Source organism: Auxenochlorella protothecoides (genome assembly GCF_000733215.1).
Source record: "Auxenochlorella protothecoides strain 0710 unplaced genomic scaffold scaffold2, whole genome shotgun sequence".
Taxonomy (NCBI): Eukaryota; Viridiplantae; Chlorophyta; class Trebouxiophyceae; order Chlorellales; family Chlorellaceae; genus Auxenochlorella; species Auxenochlorella protothecoides.
Window position 1 is genome coordinate 255,015 of NW_011934268.1, and position 19,923 is coordinate 274,937.

At 62.0% G+C, this 19,923-nt stretch overlaps 8 protein-coding genes across 8 annotated transcripts in view; 3 read left to right on the forward strand and 5 right to left on the reverse strand.

The window, feature by feature from the left end:
- F751_2150 (Sugar phosphate exchanger 2) overlaps positions 1 to 275 on the forward strand; it is a gene marked incomplete at both ends in the record, with an annotated part of 8,430 nt that extends 8,155 nt beyond the window's left edge. The window contains one exon of the mRNA XM_011401199.1: positions 90 to 275. Within this exon, the coding sequence (XP_011399501.1) occupies positions 90 to 275 (186 nt within the window). The remainder of the gene's footprint in view (positions 1 to 89) is intronic.
- Positions 276 to 426: 151 nt separating this feature from the next.
- Positions 427 to 2,382, reverse strand: F751_2151 (Phosphoglucan, water dikinase, chloroplastic; the record flags this gene model as incomplete). Its single annotated transcript, XM_011401200.1, has 6 exons — positions 427 to 495; positions 917 to 1,075; positions 1,238 to 1,351; positions 1,470 to 1,626; positions 1,861 to 2,071; positions 2,229 to 2,382. 6 exons carry the CDS (start codon positions 2,380 to 2,382, stop codon positions 427 to 429), a joined length of 864 nt encoding a protein of 287 aa, XP_011399502.1.
- A 993-nt stretch (positions 2,383 to 3,375) lies between these two features.
- Positions 3,376 to 5,137, reverse strand: F751_2152 (Sulfate transport system permease protein CysW; the record flags this gene model as incomplete). The annotated part of the gene is made up of 6 exons (XM_011401201.1): positions 3,376 to 3,485; positions 3,688 to 3,796; positions 3,913 to 3,998; positions 4,167 to 4,274; positions 4,499 to 4,901; positions 5,069 to 5,137. The coding sequence occupies 6 exons, from the start codon at positions 5,135 to 5,137 to the stop codon at positions 3,376 to 3,378; spliced, it is 885 nt and encodes a 294-aa protein (XP_011399503.1).
- A 746-nt stretch (positions 5,138 to 5,883) lies between these two features.
- Positions 5,884 to 8,041, forward strand: F751_2153 (Diphthamide biosynthesis protein 1; the record flags this gene model as incomplete). The annotated part of the gene is made up of 5 exons (XM_011401202.1): positions 5,884 to 5,982; positions 6,153 to 6,423; positions 6,626 to 6,749; positions 6,953 to 7,349; positions 7,634 to 8,041. 5 exons carry the CDS (start codon positions 5,884 to 5,886, stop codon positions 8,039 to 8,041), a joined length of 1,299 nt encoding a protein of 432 aa, XP_011399504.1.
- Positions 8,042 to 9,538: 1,497 nt separating this feature from the next.
- Positions 9,539 to 12,424, reverse strand: F751_2154 (hypothetical protein; the record flags this gene model as incomplete). The annotated part of the gene is made up of 11 exons (XM_011401203.1): positions 9,539 to 9,706; positions 9,887 to 10,041; positions 10,252 to 10,350; positions 10,472 to 10,564; positions 10,737 to 10,821; positions 10,969 to 11,059; positions 11,213 to 11,316; positions 11,444 to 11,560; positions 11,673 to 11,766; positions 11,873 to 11,973; positions 12,269 to 12,424. The coding sequence occupies 11 exons, from the start codon at positions 12,422 to 12,424 to the stop codon at positions 9,539 to 9,541; spliced, it is 1,263 nt and encodes a 420-aa protein (XP_011399505.1).
- A 952-nt stretch (positions 12,425 to 13,376) lies between these two features.
- F751_2155 (hypothetical protein) lies at positions 13,377 to 15,218 on the reverse strand (the record flags this gene model as incomplete). Its single annotated transcript, XM_011401204.1, has 6 exons — positions 13,377 to 13,622; positions 13,738 to 14,006; positions 14,202 to 14,273; positions 14,447 to 14,615; positions 14,766 to 15,001; positions 15,161 to 15,218. 6 exons carry the CDS (start codon positions 15,216 to 15,218, stop codon positions 13,377 to 13,379), a joined length of 1,050 nt encoding a protein of 349 aa, XP_011399506.1.
- Positions 15,219 to 15,846: 628 nt separating this feature from the next.
- Positions 15,847 to 17,779, forward strand: F751_2156 (hypothetical protein; the record flags this gene model as incomplete). The annotated part of the gene is made up of 3 exons (XM_011401205.1): positions 15,847 to 15,903; positions 16,131 to 17,314; positions 17,581 to 17,779. 3 exons carry the CDS (start codon positions 15,847 to 15,849, stop codon positions 17,777 to 17,779), a joined length of 1,440 nt encoding a protein of 479 aa, XP_011399507.1.
- Positions 17,780 to 18,553: 774 nt separating this feature from the next.
- F751_2157 (hypothetical protein) lies at positions 18,554 to 19,662 on the reverse strand (the record flags this gene model as incomplete). The annotated part of the gene is made up of 5 exons (XM_011401206.1): positions 18,554 to 18,616; positions 18,687 to 18,857; positions 18,995 to 19,121; positions 19,254 to 19,369; positions 19,510 to 19,662. 5 exons carry the CDS (start codon positions 19,660 to 19,662, stop codon positions 18,554 to 18,556), a joined length of 630 nt encoding a protein of 209 aa, XP_011399508.1.
- Positions 19,663 to 19,923: the final 261 nt, after the last annotated feature.

Below are 19,923 nucleotides of genomic sequence, written 5' to 3' on the forward strand. Positions count from 1 at the left end.
TTGGCCCCCTTCTCCCAACCCCCCCCCCCCCCACACACACACACACAAACACACACACAGGTCTCCTGCTGATGAAGCTGCTGATCAAGGAGTCCAAGGATCTGCTGCGTGCACGGCGAGGGACCACCAAGGATTCGATGCCGGGCTCCACCCCCGCCGACTTGCTGGACTACACCCAGATCTCCTCGGCGGATGACTTCCGGTACCTGCCGCCGGGCGTGTCTGCCGACGCACACGAGGCCACCATCGACAATGAGACGGGGCGGGTCCTTTGATGCGGCGGTGGGGGGGGATGGAGCAGGGGAGCATGCATCGACGTGCACTCCTTTGCTCTGTGTCTGGCAGGGGAGCCTGCTGGCCAGGGTCCCTTTGGCCCCGACGCGCCAGGCTCAAGGAAACAGGTACCCGGGACTGGCTTTGGACCCCTCAGATGATCTCAAACCCCTGCATCCCGGGCTGCTCTTTGAGGTCCCGCCGCCACGACCCGGGCCCCGGCTTGCTTGCTTGCATGTCGAAATCGAAAGCATGGCGACAGCCAAGTCGGGCAGTACGAGTGTTGGGAGCGAGCGGTTCAAGCAGCATGAGGAAGGGGTGTGGCGCAATGTGTAGCGAGCCAGCGTTCTCATGAGAGCGTGCGGGGCCTGGGGCCGGGGCCCTTGCAGCAACCTCCTCATGCCTTGGCTGAGCCCTTGCCCCAGGGTTTGGGTGCCGGGACGGCTGGACTGAGATTCGGCGGGCTGGGTACCGGGGTCGTAGTAGTGACGACCGGGGCTCTCCGCTTTGACGCGGTGCTCGTCGCCGGTCCTGACGCTGCACCCGCTGCGGGCTCAGCCGCCGGCTCGGCTGTCGGCTCAGACACTTGCCCGCCTGCCACGCCCGCCGCCGACCCAAACGGTGTGCCCGCTCCCCCGCTCACTGCCGCGGCTGCTGCCTTGTCAGCATCCACGGCTGTGCCAGCCTTTGCAGAGGCTCGCCGCGGCCTGGGCCGCGTGGAGATGGCCTGCAGCAGATCCGCCGCGGTCTCCAGGGCAGACTTGAACGAGGTGTTGACCTCGTTCAGCTGCGCCGTCAGCACCTGGCACCAGGAACGCACAGGCGACCGTTTGAGAAGAGGCACTGTGGTGCTGCCCGAGAGTGGGCCTCTGAGCACACGCCCTGTGCATCCCTGCAGCACACACGATTGAGAAGTAGCCCATACGCTGAACGGACTCCCTCCCCTTGCCCTATCCCAGCGCACCTTGTTGGTGGTCTCGGCGGCCCGCAGGTCGGTCGCCGCCGCGATGCGCGCCGCCTCGCTCTCCGCCAGGCGGGCGTACATGCGCTTGCTTTCTTCCCGTGCCTTGCGTGCATCCTGCACACGCAAGAAGAGGACACTGAGGACCTGCTGAGGACCGCCACGTCGGGGCTGCAGCCCCCCTGGCAGCCGATAACCCAGCATCATCCCAGCAGGCCCGAACAAGCACTCCCACCTCCTGGGCGGCAACGAGTTCCATGCGCGCGCGGCGCAGCTCCTGCCGCTGCCCCACCATGGAGGCCTCCATCTCGGTTGCCCAGCTCAGCAGCCGCTGCTCCCTGGTAAGCGGCTTGGCACCATCGGCCACCAGCTGCGCGCCCGGCTCCCCTCCCCTAGGAGGGGGATGGTGGCAGGAGGGACAGGGGATTCAAGGACATTCCAGGGTGGCAAATTTGACCCAGCCTTGCGGCCTGAGGCTGGGTATGAAGCGAGGCAGCAGCACAGGAGTAGGGCAGGCCGCCGCTCCACGTCCTTACACGAACAGCAGCACCCCGCCTCCACTTCCCACGCAGTACTGCCTGAGGAGCAGGGATCCCACCCGACGTTCCACCCCCATGACCCCTCACCAGTTGTCAAACACGTCTACAGATCGGTCCTCGGGGCGAAGTGCCAGCACCGAGTTGTTCCCGGATTGCCAGGCCAGGGCATGGCCACTGGCGTGGTCCACCACCACAAACTTGTACTCGTAGACTGTGCCGGTGGGGAGATCCACCTCAGCCACCCAGTTGTCACCCGTCGTCCACTTCATGTTGTGCCCATCTGCCAGCCGCCAGTTGCCTGCGAGAGTGGTGGGCGCCGCAGGTTTCATACAGTCATGCTGTGCCACGATGGAACCGTGCCTTCCCCACCCACAATGATGCCCCGGCACCCAACAAACTCTCTCAACATCGCAAGCATCCCACCCACCCGCCTCCCAACACAGACAGGGACTCACCCAGCCCCTCCTGACTGCCCACGATGCGGAGGCGCTGGCCCCAGTCTGTGCGAAAGCAGAGGGTGAAATGAACGCGAGCGGTGCCCCCCACACCCTGCGAGGGTGCGCGCGGCTGCAGGACCACGCCCTCCATGCCCGAGGGAGGCACGACCATGGCAAGCGAGGACGGGGGTGGAGCAGACTCGGGGGCAGCACTTGCACTCCCTTCCTGTGGCTCCTCAAGGTCGTCACCCTCCTTGAGTTGCAGCTTTTGCTGCTGCTCCTGGAATCTCTGTGCAGGATTCAGTGGAGGCATTGTTTGCTCTGGGCTGTGCCTCGGGGTTGCAGCATGCCAGCGACACTCATGCCCCGGCGAGCATCAAGCCCCTGCTCGACCACCTACCTGCCGCCTCCTGGCCCGCCGCTCTCGGAGATCCAGCAGGATCTGGTTGGATGGGGTCGACTGCTGCTCGGCTGCCGCCGTGGGAACCTGGGGCTCGCTGCGTCCTGGATGCCTGCCCTGGGCGTTCAGCTGCCACTTCCCTGCTTTGGAGGTGAGGAGGAGGGCCACTTGTCGAACCCCAGCCACTGTGCAAAGGGAGACGCCAGGCTTCCAGCGCTGTGTGCTTCCCACTCACCGTGGTGGCGAGGGGCTCCGAAAGCCGGCAGCCTCCGAGGAAGGGTGCGGAGACCCGAGCTGCTGAATTCGACGTGTCTAGTCCATGAGGCGAAACCTTGCAACGCCATCGGTGAGCTTGTGCTCGGGCATCGATGTGCCGCCCGCATCTTGGCGAGCTAACCGAGCTTCGCCCGTCAGGAGGGGAAGACCCTCGACCTAGGCTCCTACACTGGTCGCCCTCCGGCGATGAAAACCTGGGCGTGCTAGATACTGGGATGTGGCCGATGTCCAAGGCTTTTCCAGGATGGTGGGCGCACTAGGGTCGTCCCTGATGACGATGACACGTCAGTTCCTTGTGCGCAAAGGATTCAGCGCCCTTCACCATGGCCGCAGGTTCTGTGTAGGGCGCGATCCGGAGGTGGCAGTACGTCACAAGCCGATTTGTAGCTCAAGGACCGAGCTTATTATTCCTGGCAACATGGTGCAAGTCAAAGCTCACTGGTCATGCACGAGCATGCATGGCAAGAGCTCGAGCGGTGAAGGAAGCGCTCACTTCCCTTCATTCTTCTCCTTGGCAGCCGCGCGCTCGAGTCTGTCCTTCAGGAAGAGCGTGACCACGGCCAGGATGGACAGCAGGACGGCAGCTGCAAATGCAGCCTCTGCGAAAAACAGTCGTGGGGTTGGAGGCTTCTGTTATGTGACCAAGAGGTGTTTGGCACTCACCCTGCATACATCCTCCTACTCCTGGTTCACATAAGATCTTGTTGGCAATGAGCCCCCTCTGGACCTCGCGATTTGCAGGGCCAGGAAATGGGCGACCCTGACAACCTCACTTTGGTGCACTCCCGCCAATCAACTCACCCGAGTTGTACTCCTTGTAAGAAGACTCCACAAAGAGGGTCAGGGTCTGGGTCTGGCCGATGATGTTGCCAGAGATGACGCTGACCGCCCCAAACTCGCCCATGGCGCGCTGAGGAAGGAGAGGGAGGGTGGATGGGTGCCTTGCAGGTGAATAGCATGCTTTCCACCAATCCGCAATGGGACAGTGGGCGTTGCGGCAGCGTTTTACCTACTCCCATCACTCACAGCGTTGGTCAGGATGATGCCATACAGCAGACCCCATCGAATATTGGGCAGCGTGACCTTCCAGAATGTCTGCCACCCAGATGCGCCTGGGATTAAACAGGGACCTTCATGTCTGAGCAGCAGGGATATGCATGCGCAAGCATAGTCTGCCAGACCAAACCTGCAACCCCTGGCAGCATTATGACTGTGCTCATCTACACAAAAACAGCAGTCAGCTGTACACCTTCCCTCCAGGCCCCCCCGGAACAACTCACCGAGGGAGGTGGCAGCCTCCTCCTCCTGGATGTCCATTTCCTCCAGCACCGGCATCAGCTCACGGACCACAAACGGCATGGTCACAAACATCGTGGCCAAAGCCATTCCTGCAAGGCAAGGGGGGAGAGGGATGGGGTAGGTCGGGGTGTTTGACCGGCATCTATGCATAGGAGGCAGGCTGGTGTGAGGAGCCAAGTAAGATGTTGACCAGATGAAGGCTACTTGCACTGCCACATGCCTTGGTCATAGAGAATGACCATTGAACACTCCCGCACCGCCATCTCATCAACTCTGGTCTCCATGCCACCCTCACTCCCGGGTCCCTCCATACCTGGGAAGGCAAAGACGATGTTGAACCCGAACCTAGAGATGAGGGGTGCAAAGAGTCCAGAGCGGCCGTACAGCAGCACAAACATCATGCCCGTGACCACGGGCGAGATGGCAAAGGGCAGGTCCATGAAGGAGATGAGGAGCTCCTTGCCCCTGAACCGGTTGCGGGACAGGAAGAGCGCCGCCAGCACGCCAAACACGGTGTTGATGGGGACCGCGACGGCACTGAGCAGCAGGGTCATCTTCACCGCCTGCCGGAACTCTGGCTCCGCCAGGACGGCCAGGAAGGGGCCGATACCCTTGCTGAAGGCTTGCACAAAGACATTGGCAAAGGGCAGGATGACGATCAGGGCCATGTACCCGATCCCGACAAAGGCCAGGAGGAAGGCGCCGGGGGTGTCGATCTGGAGCGAGCGAGGTGGCGTCTGAGCTGGGTGCGCTTGGTGCCTTTGCGCCGAGCCGTGGGGCCGGCGGAGAGTTCTCACAGCTGGCAAGACGGCGGCGCGCCGGGGTGCACAGGGTTCCAGTCAGCCACCACTCCACCCCAACGGCAGCCCAGCTCAATGCGCACCTTACGCCCTGTGGACTTGTTTGCGAGTTTGCTGCCAATACCCTTGCCTTTGGGGCCGCCTGCCCCCATGATCACACTCCTTCTTTGTCCGGGGCGGTCATTGTGCGCGGGCAGGGCGAAGGGGCTTCGCAGGCACCTCTCCCCGGCAGAGCAGCCGGTATCAGACCTGGTGGGAAGGAGGGCCAGGCGCCGTCCTGGGGGAGCCTGTGAGGCCAAGAGAGTCGTCTGAAGCGCCCCCCTCCATTCAAGATTATCGAATCTCAAAGTTGAGCAGCGTTGTGGCGTCAAGGCGCCGTGCGTCGATCCCTGACAAAGTCCAGGAGTACGCCCCGGCCGCATCCCTGGACCCTCTTCGGTCAGAGGTCTGATTGGATTTGCATTGTCGTGCACATGATATTGAGATACGTAAGTGGTTGTCTATGAGGGATCATCGCCAGGACTCGCGTCGCACCCAACCCTATGAGCAAGCCATGAAGGTCTATATTCGGCGACCTGCTGGCACTTTTTCGATAGCGCGCCCTCAGCCCGAAGGGGAGGCACTTGTCTGGGATCGACTCGGTGCAGTGCAACACTCAACACCGTGCATGAGTTGGCATATAATATCAATCCGACCATTGCTCAACGCATGCATGCAGCTTGCCTTTCACATACATCACAGGCCTTGCTTGCCGTAGCGTGGTCCGGTTGTGACGTCGACCACTCTCCCGGGCTTGACCAAGTGTACTTCCCACAAGACACTCGGCAGCCCCTTTATTATACACCACTCGATCCGATCCTTATCCAAACGTGGCTGTTCTCCAAACCTAGGTGCCGTCATGACTGACGAGCCAGGCGTGCCGGAGCCTGCCAGATTTTCTGGCCAGGTAGAGGACGGGCAGGCAGTGCCCAGCACGACCGTCCTGACGCCTGTGCCTGTCCCACGAATGGCGAGACGCGTGATAGGGCACCAGGTGTGTGGCCGTTAGGCATGCGAGGTATATTCGTCCCTGCCTGCTGGCTGTGTATGCCGGCGCTGGATGCCAGGGCACCACCCAGCAGGGCCCCTCGCCTGAGCAGTGCTGCTCCTCTCCTGGCACTCCCGCAGATCCCAGATGACATCATGCAAGACCCTGGGCTGAGGGAAGCCATAGCACTGCTCCCGGCCAACTACAATTTCGAGATCCACAAGACGGTGTGGCGGCTGCGCCGCGCCGGGGCCCGTACCGTGGCACTCCAATTCCCGGAGGGCCTCCTCATGTACGCCTGCGTGATTGCCGACATCCTGCAGGCCCACGCCGGCGTGGCCAGGGCCTACGTCATGGGTGACGTGACCTTTGGAGCCTGTTGCGTGGATGACTACTCAGCCGTCGCGCTCGGTAGGCGTGGCTCCATGCTCCGCACCGGAGGGAAATAGAGTGGCAGGCGCAGACGCTTCTAGTCCTGATAATTCAGATACCAAGCTCAAGGAGGGCATGCGTTGCTCCTGGGATGGGGGTACCCTGTTGTTATCCTTGCTCGAGGCCCCTACCCTTGCCCACCCATCGCCGCAACCTATCCCTCACCCATGGATCAATTCAGGGGCTGACTTCCTGGTGCACTACGGTCACAGCTGTCTGGTGCCGGTAGACATCACCTCCATCCCCTGCATGTATGTCTTTGTGGATATCCAGATGGACCTTCAACACCTTGTGGACAGCGTCAGGTGTGGTCTGGCGGTGGGAAGAAGTGAAGAGGAGGGAGAGATGTTGGGGTAAATGGTCAGATATGAGTGGCCTGGAGCGATGACTCAACCACCCTGTCGGACTCTGGGCCCAAGGGGGGCGGCTGCACGCCACAGGTTCATACCCTCCTATGCGCCATGCTGTGCTGACCTCCACCCTCCTCCACGCACCCTCCCCTGCGCAGGCTCACCTTTTCGCGGGGGACAAACCTGATCATGGCGGGGACCATCCAGTTTGCGTCGTCCTTGCAGCAGGCCCGCGCCGAGCTCTCCACCGACTTCCCCTCCCTGGCCATCCCCCAGGCCGCCCCGCTCTCCCCCGGGGAGGTGCTGGGCTGCACCGCACCGCGCTTTCCTCCTGGGACGGATGCCCTGGTGTTCCTCGCGGACGGCAGGTTCCACCTGGAGGCAGCCATGATCGCCAACCCGGGCGTCCCGGCCTACCGCTATGACCCCTATGCCCGCAGCCTCACGCGGGAGGGCTACGACCACAAGGGCATGCAGGCCGCGCGACGGGAAGCCATCCGGAAGGGTGCGCGCGGCGAGGTTTGGGGCCTCGTCCTGGGCACCCTTGGGCGGCAGGTGGGTGGTGTTGTCCTCCCTGGTTACCTGTGTCTCCGCTTGGGGGGGATGCGCACTTTGACTGCGTAAAGAATCGTAGGGTTGAGGTGTGGCTAGGGTGCAGAGTTTAGAACAACAAGAAGATGTACCAGCGCCGCATTGGGCCTTGCCACTGAGCGACAGGCAGGCTGCTGCGCCTTGGGCCGTGCCCGGGCTGGCACCAGCCCGTAAACCTCTTCCCCTGCCGGCGGCATGCCCGACCCCTCAACCCTCCTCCTCCCCCACCCACATCCACACGTGCACAGGGCAACCCTGCCCTACTGGCCAGCCTGCAGCGCCTGGTCAGGGCCGCGGGCAAGCAGTACATCGTGGTGCTCCTGTCCGAGGTGTCCCCTGCCAAGCTGGCGGCTCTGTCCCCAGGCGTGGACACTTGGGTCCAGGTGGCCTGCCCCCGCCTGAGCATCGACTGGGGCGAGGGCTTTGCCCAGCCCACGCTCAACCCCTACGAGGCCTTTGTGGCGCTGGGCGAGGTGCCCGGCTGGTGGGAGGGCGACGGCGATGGGGAGGGAGGCGCCGCGCCCTACCCCATGGACTACTACAGCAGCACGGGCGGGGCGTGGGCGGGGACCTACCATCGCCCCAAGCCCAAGGGGAGCGGGGCAGCGGCCCTGGCGAGGCTGAGGGCATCCCGGGCCGGCAAGGCCAGCGAATGAGATGATCGCGCGGGGTTGCTGCATTTGGGGGCGGATGCTTGTACCGAACGAAGCGCTGGACGGCGCCACGCTTTGCCCTGCAGGGGGCGGGGCCGACCCCTGTGCGCCAACTCTAGGCAGACTCTCCTCCTACCCCTTGCCACGCTTGCTTGGCAATTTCTTGTATCATTCCATCTGTGTATTCCGCTCCTCACAGCAGGACCGCAAATGGGGGAGAAATGATCTGGCGCCACTGGAAAACAGGTTGGGGTGCTGAATGCGGAGGGGCGGTGCGGGGTGGCAGGACACTCTCGATGGGACAGGGATGGCACATGTCTGGTGGGCCACAAGGCCTTCTGGCGGTCACAGCACGAAAAAATTTAGCCGGACAAGTTATGATGTATGAGAAATTGCTTGGGTGCGGGGTGTGGCGGCGAATACAGGAGAGCAGTCAACACATCGGGAACTCCAAGAGGTCGCCATCCATGGAGTGTGCTGGCGTCGGTGCCCGACTGGTTGGCAAACTCCCCTGTGCCTGCGAGGGTGTGGGGGATGGGAGGAGGCATTCTATGAAGAAGAGGGAGTACACGACATCATCCAGCCGTGAGCCGTGCTGTCTCCCATGTCGGTATGCGCCCCGATGTGCATGAACTCCGACACTGGAGCTCACCCCAATGGGATCGTATTCGTCATCCAAGGAGGACGTCAGCTTCGTCCATCCCAGTGGCACATACTTCTTGTCCCGCTCAACAGTTACGTGAGGCGTTCGGGGCGCCTCCTTCTCGAAAACGGGGGGCTTGCCGCTTGATGGTAGTGCCTCCGGGCTCCTGTCCCTGTGAGGATCGCGGCCCCCCGGCACCGGGGTCTGGGTATTTGTCGACATTTGTTAGGATTTAAAGCGATTACAAGGGTATGCTGCGCATCGTCGAGGTGTGCAACATGACTAAATGGACGCCATCTCGGGTTCCCGCAGATCTTCTAATGGTTTCGGAACAGCTTCGACACCCAAACAGTACGGATGTACCTAGAACAAAAACAACTACGTCGCTCCCATACACAACATATCACTCAGGCATGTCAATGGACATGGTGATCCGGCACGCCTTTCCCGTAGACAGGGAACTTGAAAATCTCGACCACAGCCAGCAGGGATGAGAGGATCCAGATTCCGAGCATGGCAGCTACCAGCTGCAGTCCCCATGCACGAGGGATCCATGGCAGGCTGTGTGGCTGTGTCATCGGGACATGGACATGAACATGCAAGTATACTGCACAACATGCAATGCGGATGTGCATGCACGTCAAGCTTTACCTGCACCCGGAGGCCCAGCCGCTGTATAGCTGATTTCCCAACTGACATCGTCTTCAAGTAGATGCGAGATCGCTCCTGACACGAGCAACAGAGGCATGTGGAGCTATAGACGTTTGCACATCAAACGCAGTATGTTTCACAGGATAGAGCATGCTTGCCGAGTCCTGCACCCATTGCCCATACATCGGCCAGCCGCCTAAAATCCTTCACAGTAGAATGGAAAGGAAGCCCATGCCCACCTCGATTGGTAGATTGAGTGGCGACCAGGGGGAGCGCGTCTGGAACCAGGTGTATGAGCCAGCCATCCTGCCTCCCTTCATGGGTCCCTCCGTGTGGTGTGGGAGAGCTGTGGGCTCGAGTGCCCGAGCCACCTCCTGCATTGGCGCTTGGCAGGAGACGTGTTGGCATCAGTGTGGAGTATTTTTTCTTGGTTGCTTTGGTGGCATGTCTCTCCATGCTCCAGGGCGATCATCCTGGTGAGGGATGGGCCTGACAATGCACGCCAAGGACGTGCCCCTCCCAGCACATGAGAGCTGCCTTCCCGTCCCCCTCACAGCTTCCTTGCCGGCCCTGCAGCACTGCACGGAGTGGAAGAACATCTCCAGCTGCTTAAGTGGTCCCGCTGGCACAAAGGCAAAGACGAAGTCGGAGGCGGTGCCAATCCGCGGGTTTCTGCCCAGGAAAGCATAGCTGTGCAGGTCATGGAATCCTGGCATGGGGTGTGCGAAGCTGGGATGAAAGTCGTCCCCCCCGAGGCTCCATTTACAATGCACAGGGCGAGGCATGAAGAGGTGGCCGGGTGCCCCCAGAGGATGTCACTTGATATCCTACAAAATAATCCAAATAGCCAGCCATGCCCTGGTTGGAACAGGGGCTACTCTCGACCAGGCCACCAATATCTGCAGACCCAGCCACTCACCAAGACCCAGGCTCGCAAGGAAAGGGGGCTGCAGGTTGTACTTGCACCCAGCAGCCACGACGAATAGGTCGCAGGGCAGGATTTTCCTGGAGGCCAACCCTGACGTGAGGCCCATGACAGCAGGCAGGGGTCAGGTTGCTCAGTTTCTGAACTAGTACACCACGATATTCTCTTTGGACAGTCTTGGTTCCCCTGTTCTCTTGACCTCCACCCTACTTACTTGCTCCCTCTGCATCCAGTTTCACAACTCGGTCCACAATGCAGGTGAGGCGTCCTTCGTGGGTCAGCCTGAAGTACCCATCATTGGATTGGCCTGTCATGAGGGTAGTTGGGTCTCAAGCAGTGGCAACACGTGAATCGGGATGTGCAGCCTGACTCACATGAGTTTTGGCACCACATCGATGGACATGGGCACAGGCACTCAGCACCAGGCATTAATTCCAGAACAAGGATTGAGCAGACCATATCAAACACTCTTTCTGTACCTGAGTAGTCCATGTCGGCCGGTGCTCCCCTGGGCAGCCAGTGGTCGATGCCGCAGGGGCCATAAAAGAACTTGCGGAGGTACCACTGCAATCAGGATACTGGGGGGGGGGCATCTTCTCAGGCTGGGAGTAGACCTGGTTGGCCCACTGCAGTGGCCCGGATCTAGCCAAGTGCAGCGTCTACAGTTCGCTGGCACCAAGCCACAGCTCCCACAGCAGACGAGACATTCACCTCCACGGCTCTCATCTTCAACCTCCAGGGCACCAGGGGGGCGAATGCAACTGCTGCCAGTATAAACTGCCTGGAGAACGGCAGCACCCATCTTTGCGACGGGAATGGGGTTGAGGCAGCAGGCAGGGTGAGGCTGGGCACCTTCAGGGCTGAGAAGGCAGTATGCATGCTGGATGGAAAGCCAACACCATCTGGAGCCTCCACAGCCTGCCATGGGCTGGATCATCTCGTCTCCAACCCTCACCGGTATCGAGGTCTCGAGACGATGGTGATGTGCTGTGCGTTCTGCCGAGCAGCCGCTTCAGCCGCCTCTATGGCGAATGACCCAGAGCCCATCACCACGACCCTCTGCAGCATGGAGACCAGTGGGGAGGGAGAATTTTGCGAGTGATCAAGCCAAACAAACTCCAGAGCCAGGACTGGTATGACCTCACATGAACTGTACGGGCATTCTGCAGCTGCACCTGCGACTCACCTTCCCTGCCAAGTCGACCGTGCCAGCCAGTGAATCCATCCCGAGATGGCGCCCTGCCTGGGTCAGTTTGCCCCTGTAGCCCTGGCCCACCTCCACTCCTCGCTCCTCTGCTGTCCACTGCATGACGAGGACAAAGCGGAGGGTACCTTCTGGGAATATCGGTGCGTCAAGACTCTGTGATGGGACAGAGGTGGTATTTCTGCACCAGTTTCCCTTGCAAGCATCCTACCTGGTCCCCCAAGATGCCGCATGTGACACACAGGAAGGCCGTTTCCATGACAGACTCCTCGCCTGTGACCAGGCTCTTGCAGTTGACGAGGAACCTGTGACCCAGGAATGAGTTGGTCCATGTATTACCTGCTGCAGGGCAGACGCAAGTATGCACCGCATGACATGCTTCCCCTTCCAAGAAGTTAGCCCACTCCACACCTGTCTGCTGCCATTTGGGTTACATCCACGGCCTCCGTAGACAGGAGGGAGTTGGACGTGACAGCGTTGTCACTCGCAAATGCTTCCAGTTGCTCTCTCACCTGGTGTGGCCAAGTAGTCAGTCAGTAGGCTCAGTGACCAGACTCAAGTCTCTGCGGTCAACCCTGACAAGTTCAACTTCAGTCCCAAGCATGCCTTGGATGCGGGGGCCTTGCCAAAGATGGAAGGATGTACTTTGTATTTGGGGTCCCATCGGTACATGGGCTCGTATGCCTGGGCATTGAGAGAAGATCTGCTGAGTCATGCTGGTAACGCAGCCTTGGTGGCGGAGCAGATTGATCACAGTCGCTGTCCCGACGACATCAAGTGAAGCAACTGCAGACAAACACACTGCACCTGCAGGAAGGAGTGATCGTTCGCCTTGGTGTGCCAGTTGCCTCCCAACCGCTTCTCTCGCTCGATCAGTGTATAGGACAGACCCATGTCGCGGCACTGTCGAGCAGCCAGCAGCCCGCAGATGCCACCCCCGATGATGACCATGTCACACTGCATGGCTTTGGCTGAGACCATCAGACGCTTGGATTTGGTGTATAATGATGTGCAATATCGGGTCCGTCAGCTTGATGTGACGACGTGCCTCCACTCGCCTGCTCGATCTCCCTGAAGCTGGCGCTCGTGACTCTTGGCCTTCCTCGCCATGTCCGCATCCGGCCGCCGATGGCTAGGTCAACGCAGGGAAGGCAATGCCACATGTAATGGATCTCTATCTTTCTCAATGCGGATGGCTTTAGTGAGAGTATCCTAGTGAGCTTACAAAGAGCATAGAGTGCAGTACATAGGAGTACATATTTCCGAGAGGCTGGCTGGAAGGTGTGTATAACTGGGCAAGTGAATTTTTTGACAGTTTGTAAACAGCCTCATGCTGCGGCCTATGCTGCAAGAACATGGGTGTTACTGGTAGCATTTGCTGTGCAAACAGTCCTGCTATTCTATCAGTGTATACATGACACCTTCATTCCCCCACTCCCCCTCTGACTCATAACCTGCAGCCGCCAGGTATCGGGTCACGGCAGGGAGGAGCTTCGGAGCTTGATTGGTCGAGTGCTTGCCTTTTCCCGTGATGATCTTCAGGAATACACCTCCTGGGTGGCCCTGACAATGGAGGAGGGTGGTCGCTTGCTGAGAAGACTAAGCGCGAGTCTGAGCAACGGGCTTTCATTCCCGAGCATAACATTACATGACAATACACAGCCATCCTCCCCTGCATCCTGAGGCACTGACCAGCTTGGAGAATGTGTGCAGGTGTCGCTTGAGCACCTACAGCCGATGGCGCATGGGTTGGACATTTGAGCAAGGCTACCACTTGCAACGAAACCTGCCACACAACCCATCTCGAATGCCCCTGCTCACCTCCAGAGCCTCCTCCACATGCATGCCGTGCAGGTCCAGCGTGAACTCATTTCGGTGTACAGAGTTACTGCATACAGCAAACAAGCGATAAGCTTTACAAGATGACAGACAGGATGAGGATTGCAAGCAGCTCCAGGGGCTGCCAGCACTCCACACACTGGTTGCAGTGCAGAAAGGGCAGCACTGGCAATCGGTTCACGGCCCTCCCCACCCACCTGCCGATGTATGCCAGGGCATTGGCTCGTTGCCGGGCGGCTCGCGCCAGAGCGGCATGCGATTGCGCCGCCTTCTGCAGCCAGGCAGCATGCTCTTCCTCTCCCTCGGCACAGCTGGCCGCTGCCTGCAAAAGGCGACAGGCAACCTCGGTCACCCTTCCATGGCCTTGCCGACTCGGCTGCCCGGCACACGGCCATCTGCACAAGGACCTGTCCTGGCATGGGCGACATGAGGCTCACCTCCCTGTAGGCCGCCCGCGCCTGCACGTGGGCGGCCATTACGGCCCGCTCTGCGGCCGCCAGCTCGGCATGGCCGCCCACCCCCGGCTGGGCGGAACAGTGCGCAGCCGGGTCACCCCCCTCAGCGCTCGGGGCGGCCTGGTCGCGGGCTTCGGGGTCCTGCTCCTCCGCAGGTGCACCCCGGTCCTTGGCGGTGCGATCCAGGACTCGGAACACATGGCGGGAGGGGAGCACCACGGACGCAGGCACCAGGGGCCGAGCGGCACGACCTGGGATGGGAATTGAAACCCCACTGTCGCCTGCGGATGCAGCCTCTGCAACGGGGCCCTCGCCTGCCTCTGGCACGGCGCGAGGGTCGCCGGCTCCGGGCGCAGCCTCCGAGGCGGGTGGGGTCGAAGGCGCGGAGCGCGGCCGCACCCGCAAGGGCGGCGGCGCACTCCCCACACAGGCTGGCCCCTCCACACCCCTGAGCACGCTTTCCAGCTCCGCTGGGGCTGTGATGGTCCTGCCATCTGTCAGCCTCACCCCGACAAGTCCTGCACAAGGACAGGGGGCGGGATGCAAGGAACGGGGCGGTTGTTGCAGCTGGCTGCGGCGGGGTCGCCAGCCTTCAGAATGGCCTACTGATGCTGTCAGCATGCATAGACCACGCCTGATCTCCCAGACGAGGAGTGCAGAGGCAATGCTAGGTTACCCCCTGGAAACACACCGTGGAGGAAGCTGGTGCCGGCGAGCGGCTGAAGGGCTCGAGCGCCCAGCGCGGCACGCAGCACTTCTCCCGACCGGGCCGCCGCGACGCCTTCGGCGCAGGAGATGGTGATGTGCGGCGGGCTGGGATTCAAGTAGGGGATGCCAGAGGGCCTTGACACGGCCACCACCTGGGGAGGGAAGGGGGGAATGGTGGGGACGAGATTGCCATGATGTTGATCACATGTCTTTCACAAGAATGTTTACCGATGGTCCATGCCACCGGCTCCCGACTGCTGCATCCCCCATCCCAGCCGAGACCACACTCCCATGCCCTGTACCTGCGACTCATTGCTAGTCACACAGCCCAGCACCCTCAGCAGCACGCTCTGGCCAAGCGGCAGGGCTTGACAGGTGCCGTGATCAGGGCGGAAGGCGAGGGTCACATGGTCACCGGAGCGCACGGCGAGGGTGGGGGGGCAGGCCTCCCCCAGGATGCGCTGGCTGGTGGGGGTGAGGAACACGCCCGCATAGTACACCGGATTAGAATTGGGAGTGGGGACCAGATCCTGCTGCGCTGTGCCAGGGGAGTGACAGGAGAGCGCCGGGAGGGCGTCCCAGGGGTCCCACCAAGCTCGGCTGGAGGGTGCGCCGGGTCGGTCGGAAGGCACGAGGGGCTGCGCGCAAGCAGCCTTTCCGCGCTTCCCTCGGGTGGAGGCCCTGGTCATGACGCAACTCCTTCCAGTTATGTTGTCCACGGAGATGGCATGGGTCTGTGGCATGAGGCATGTCATGGCGTGGGTGCATGGCAATGAAGACCACCAGGAGAACCTCGCATGAATCCAGTTGGAGATGGACAGGTCAAACAACATTACCTCGCTGGCATCCCGGGGAATGCACCGGCTTTACAAAGCTGAAGCGATGAATTTTGGAGCAACGCAAACGACATATGTGGCCAGCTCACCCACCGGCCATCGGGTGAACGGTGTGAGACAGTGAGGACATTCAGCACGCCCTGCGTCGCCCTTGCAATCTACTCTGCCTCATTCGAGAGGCAGAGGAAGTTTCCCCGAACACTGTGCATCAAACGCGATGTACTCTACCCTGTATCACAGCGTGTTGTTTTGCGAGATCGGGGAATGTGTGTCAGGGAGCCCTCCACTCCTCGCGGCACGACGCGAAGCGAAGCATGGCAGCAATTGAAATGCACGATGAGCAGGTGTGACACCGTCACCGTCACAAGCCCAGCTCGAATCTCGACATGAATCAGACTCATCGTGCTGTCATAGATCAACGACTCCAACCATGACGGTGCGTGCTGGTGGGTGCTCAAAGCCTTTGGGCTGTGGACTTGCTCTAGTGCTGGACCATCATAAACTCCGTATCCCCGCGCAGACTGCCCCGCGGCGTAGCACTGGCGACATGCAGGAGTACCTGGATAGAATGAAGACCGTGCTGGCCGAGATCGAGGCTGAACAGGTGGATGAAGTGTCCCACCTACTCAGTGGCACCCTGTGTCCATGGGGCTCGTAAAGCATCCAGCTCATGCATGCTGAAAGCTGCTCTCCATTGCCATGCACGCGCAGGCCTCCATGATAAGGTCGACCCCGACATCTGCTCGGGGCCAGGCGCCCTCCCCGACTCGCCTGCCGCCCTCCCCCCAGCAATTGCCTCGACCTCCGGGGCCACCAAAGTCCTCCCCACAGCCACCCCACTCGCCCAGCCTGCCGGGCAGCGCCAACCTTTCTGCCTCCCTGTCCACCTTGACCTCCGACCTCGAGGCCCTGAGCGGGCACTGGGCTTCCACGCCGCGTGGGGACAGGGGCCCCAAGGCCCAGCGCCTCTCGCACTACCAGGTCTGGGTGAAGTCCCCGGACACCCAGCGAGCCCGGCGCAGGACTTTTCCGGGCTCGCTGGGAGAGAGCACTCCGCGTCACCTACTTGAGGAGGCCGATCCGGCGAGAGCGGGACATGCCAGCGAGGCTGACGGGAGGGACGGCCTGCCTGGAGGGAGCGGGGGCACACCCTGCAAAGCAGCGCCAGCCTCGATCCAGGAGGCTGCAGGCATGCCTGCCGCTGCGGCGACCAGCGGCTTGCAGGGGACAGCTTTGCTGGTTGAGGCAGTAGCGCTCTCCACAATTACAGAAACTGAATTGACCGGCGAAACGCGATTGCCTCAGACAGGCACTGGAGGGCTTGAGGTGGAGTCGATGTCAGCCTGGGAGGCTGCCGGATCACCAGACGTGGGGACGGCGATCCTGGACGATCTGGGAGGCCATCACGACCAGGAACCAGCCCCCGTGGACCAGCAAGCAGCGGCCTCAAGAGAAGAGTCTCCATCAGCCAGCGCGTCGACGGCACCCGAGGCTGCCTTCACAGATGCGGACACGGCTTCATCGGGGGAGGAGTCTGCGCCTGGGAGCGCAGCTGCTGGCATCGCAGTGCTTCAGGAGCTGAGCCGTGATCTGGCGGCAGGAGCACCAGGGCCCGCCGTTGAGCCGGAGCCTCACGCGGAACTGCCGTCTGGCTGCCCCACACCCGTGGACCGCATCGACCTGATCAGTCCCCCGGTGTTCCTGACCTGCTTGCCCCAGCCTGGGCCGACCTCGACCCCAGAGGAGGCTGGCCCCGGGCAGACCGGCTCCCCCAACCAGCACAACCCCAATATCACAGGGGCAGGCAGTACGGAGCGGGACGGCGTGCTGTCTGAGGGCAGCAGCGGGGGGAGCTCGGGGGCAGATGGCGCCGAGGACGTGGGGCCCCGCCCGTCGCCGCCATGCTCGCAGCAGCCGCCCCTCCAAGCCCCGCCGCAGCAGCGCCTGCAGGCGCTCTCGCGTCTCAAGCAGCGAGCAGCCGCGCGCCACACCTCCGTCCTCTCCTCCGCGCAGCGGTGGGCGGCGGGCCGGACTGGGGGTGCGGTGCAGCGTGGCGAGCCAGGAAGGGCTTGCAATGAATGCTCAGCGTGCCTGACCAAGGGGGCACTGCCCGGGCACGTTGCTCCACACAGCCGTCATTCAGGCCAAGGGGTGCTCACGCCATCCTTGCATGCAGGAGCCGCAGCGTCTCCCCCGAAGTGGGGCCTCCACCCGGCGACGCGGCCGCCCACGCGCCAGGCAGTGCGGCCCTCCCGCACCGGGCCACCCGACTTGCGCACAGCCCCGTGCTCCTCACGGACGCTGGCACCCAGATCCTCGGCACCCCCTCTGCCTCGTGGCCCACCGTGGCCGCCAAACCCTTCCTGAAGCGGCGCACGTCCGCCGTGCAGAGTCAGCGGCTCGACTGGTCGGGGGTAGGGCCCAGGACCACCACCAAGCTGGACCCCAACCTCATCCTGGACCGAACGCCGGGCAAGTGACCGGGTCATGGCCAATGCCGGGGCTTGCATCGGGCGGTGGCGGCTGGGGTGTCGTGGGTATGGCGACGGGGTGGGGATCCCGCTGACCAGCCCGGCTCCACCCTCGTTCCCCTGAGCCCCACGGCCCGCCCTGCACGTTCTGTCCATCTGCCACCCGCTCCTCCCAACCCCCCCCAGGGTCGTCTCGCTCCAACAGCAGCGCTGACACACCCACGGCGCGGGCCCTGCAGGGCGGCGGCCGGCGCGGTGGGGTGCTGGAGAAGGGCCCTACCTCGCTGGCCGGCCCCTGTGAGGCACCGGCCAGCCCGACTGGCGAGGCGCTGCACGCCCTCCTCCCTCCCGGCCGCCGCGCGTCGGGGGCCGGGCCACGCAGGCCGCGTGCGTCCCGGGCCGGCCTCCCCGCTGCGGACCTCTGGGTGGCGGGCGGCGCGGTGGCGGAGGCCGGGCCCGCCGCGGCGGAAAACCCGCTGGGGGACCTGCTGCAGCAAATGGACGGCCTGCTCTCGGACGTCCAGCGCCACATCCGGGGCTGAGGGGCCTCTGCTGGCCGTCCACTGCCCTGTGGTGTGAAGGTATGAAGCTCGAAGTTCCCGGGGCCCTGGCTGTCGTGTGTCATTCTTCAACTGGCTGCTTCACATCTACGTCCGGGCTCGTCTTCCCTTGCCGTGAGAGGCAGGGCCAGAGGGGTCCGTGCTTACACCACAGGGAATATACTTCGAGTCAGGGTCATGTAGGGTGAGTGCTGAGCAAGCGAGACCGTAGCGATGCCACGAATCAGAGGTCGTACAGCACGTTCCAGCCGCCGTGGCGGTCCACATTCAGCGTCCAGCAATTTTCCTGAAGTGGTTGGGGTTGGGAGGGAGCGTCAGCAAATCGCCAGGCACGCAGGGGCATCCAAGGTGCACACCGCACACGCCTTGCCACTCGGCCTCCTTGCCTGGACCCTCAGGAACGGCTCCGGCTGGCCGACGCTGTGCTGAGTCAGCGGCGCTCGCACACCCGCGGTGACACGCAGGTCCTGATCCTCCGTGAAGCGGAGCACTGCGTGGCTCAAGCAGGCCGACGCCTCGCCCCTCCACTGCATGGAAGGTAGGGGGGGTAGAGGGTTGGTGCATGCAGGGTTGGACCTTGTTTCAGGCCTGGATAGGATGCATCAACAGGCTGCAGGCCAGCGACCCCACCATACCCTCCAAATCCCCTCTCCCACGTCCGCACCGTCTCGCTGCGGGGGTTGAAGTCGTAGTGCACACGTGCGACGGCGTGGGTGTAGCTGTCGATCACCACACGATTGCGCGTCAGATGCTGCACACGGTTGAGCACCATCTTCTTCTTGGCATTCAGACTGCAAGGGGGAGTGGAAGAGGGTCGCGCCGGTCAGGCGGGGCAGGTGCTGTGTCCTGGCCCCTCAACAGCAGTGCAGCATCCTTCCCACACATGGTACGGAGTCGGAGGTCCAGTCCCCGGGGCCCCGCACCTAATGGTGACGTCGTCTGAGGATGTCGATGCCTTGGCCCCCAGTCCTACCCTCAGCCTCGTGTCCGGCTGGTAGGCCTCATTCGGCTTCACGACGGAAGAGCCCAGGTAAAAGTACTGCGGGGAGAGGATGGCCAGCTGGTTAAACTCCAGAAAGCAAGGGTTACGGCACCCCAAACCAATGGGCCGAGACGTGGGCGATCGAAGATGTGCTGTGTATACTGCCCCCACCCCCGTGCCGCACTGAACCAGCCCACCTTGTTGAGGCTGGTGTTGACGGTGGCCGCTGCATTGGTGGTATTCAGACGACCTTGAACCTTGAGCTCGGTGTCGGTACTGTGCACGAATTTCTTCTTGAAGGCGAGGTTCAGCTGCTTGGCCTTGCTATCCAGCGCCAGGCGAGTCTCCATATTATTGCCCGTACTCCACGGCCCGATATGTAGATGATTGGTCACGGATTATTACTATTTTACCAAGTTGAGGTGAAGGGTGTGGCCCTGCACCTTGCACATACGCGCAGTCCGACCAGCAAAGGAGCAAGGATTGGCGGCAGCGGCAATTCGAAGATTTCCTACTCATTTCGACGATCCGTTCGTCTGCCCAAGTCCGGTGGGTTACAGCCAAGGTACTCTCTCCCTATCCATAGCACCGAATTGGTTCCTTGCACCCCT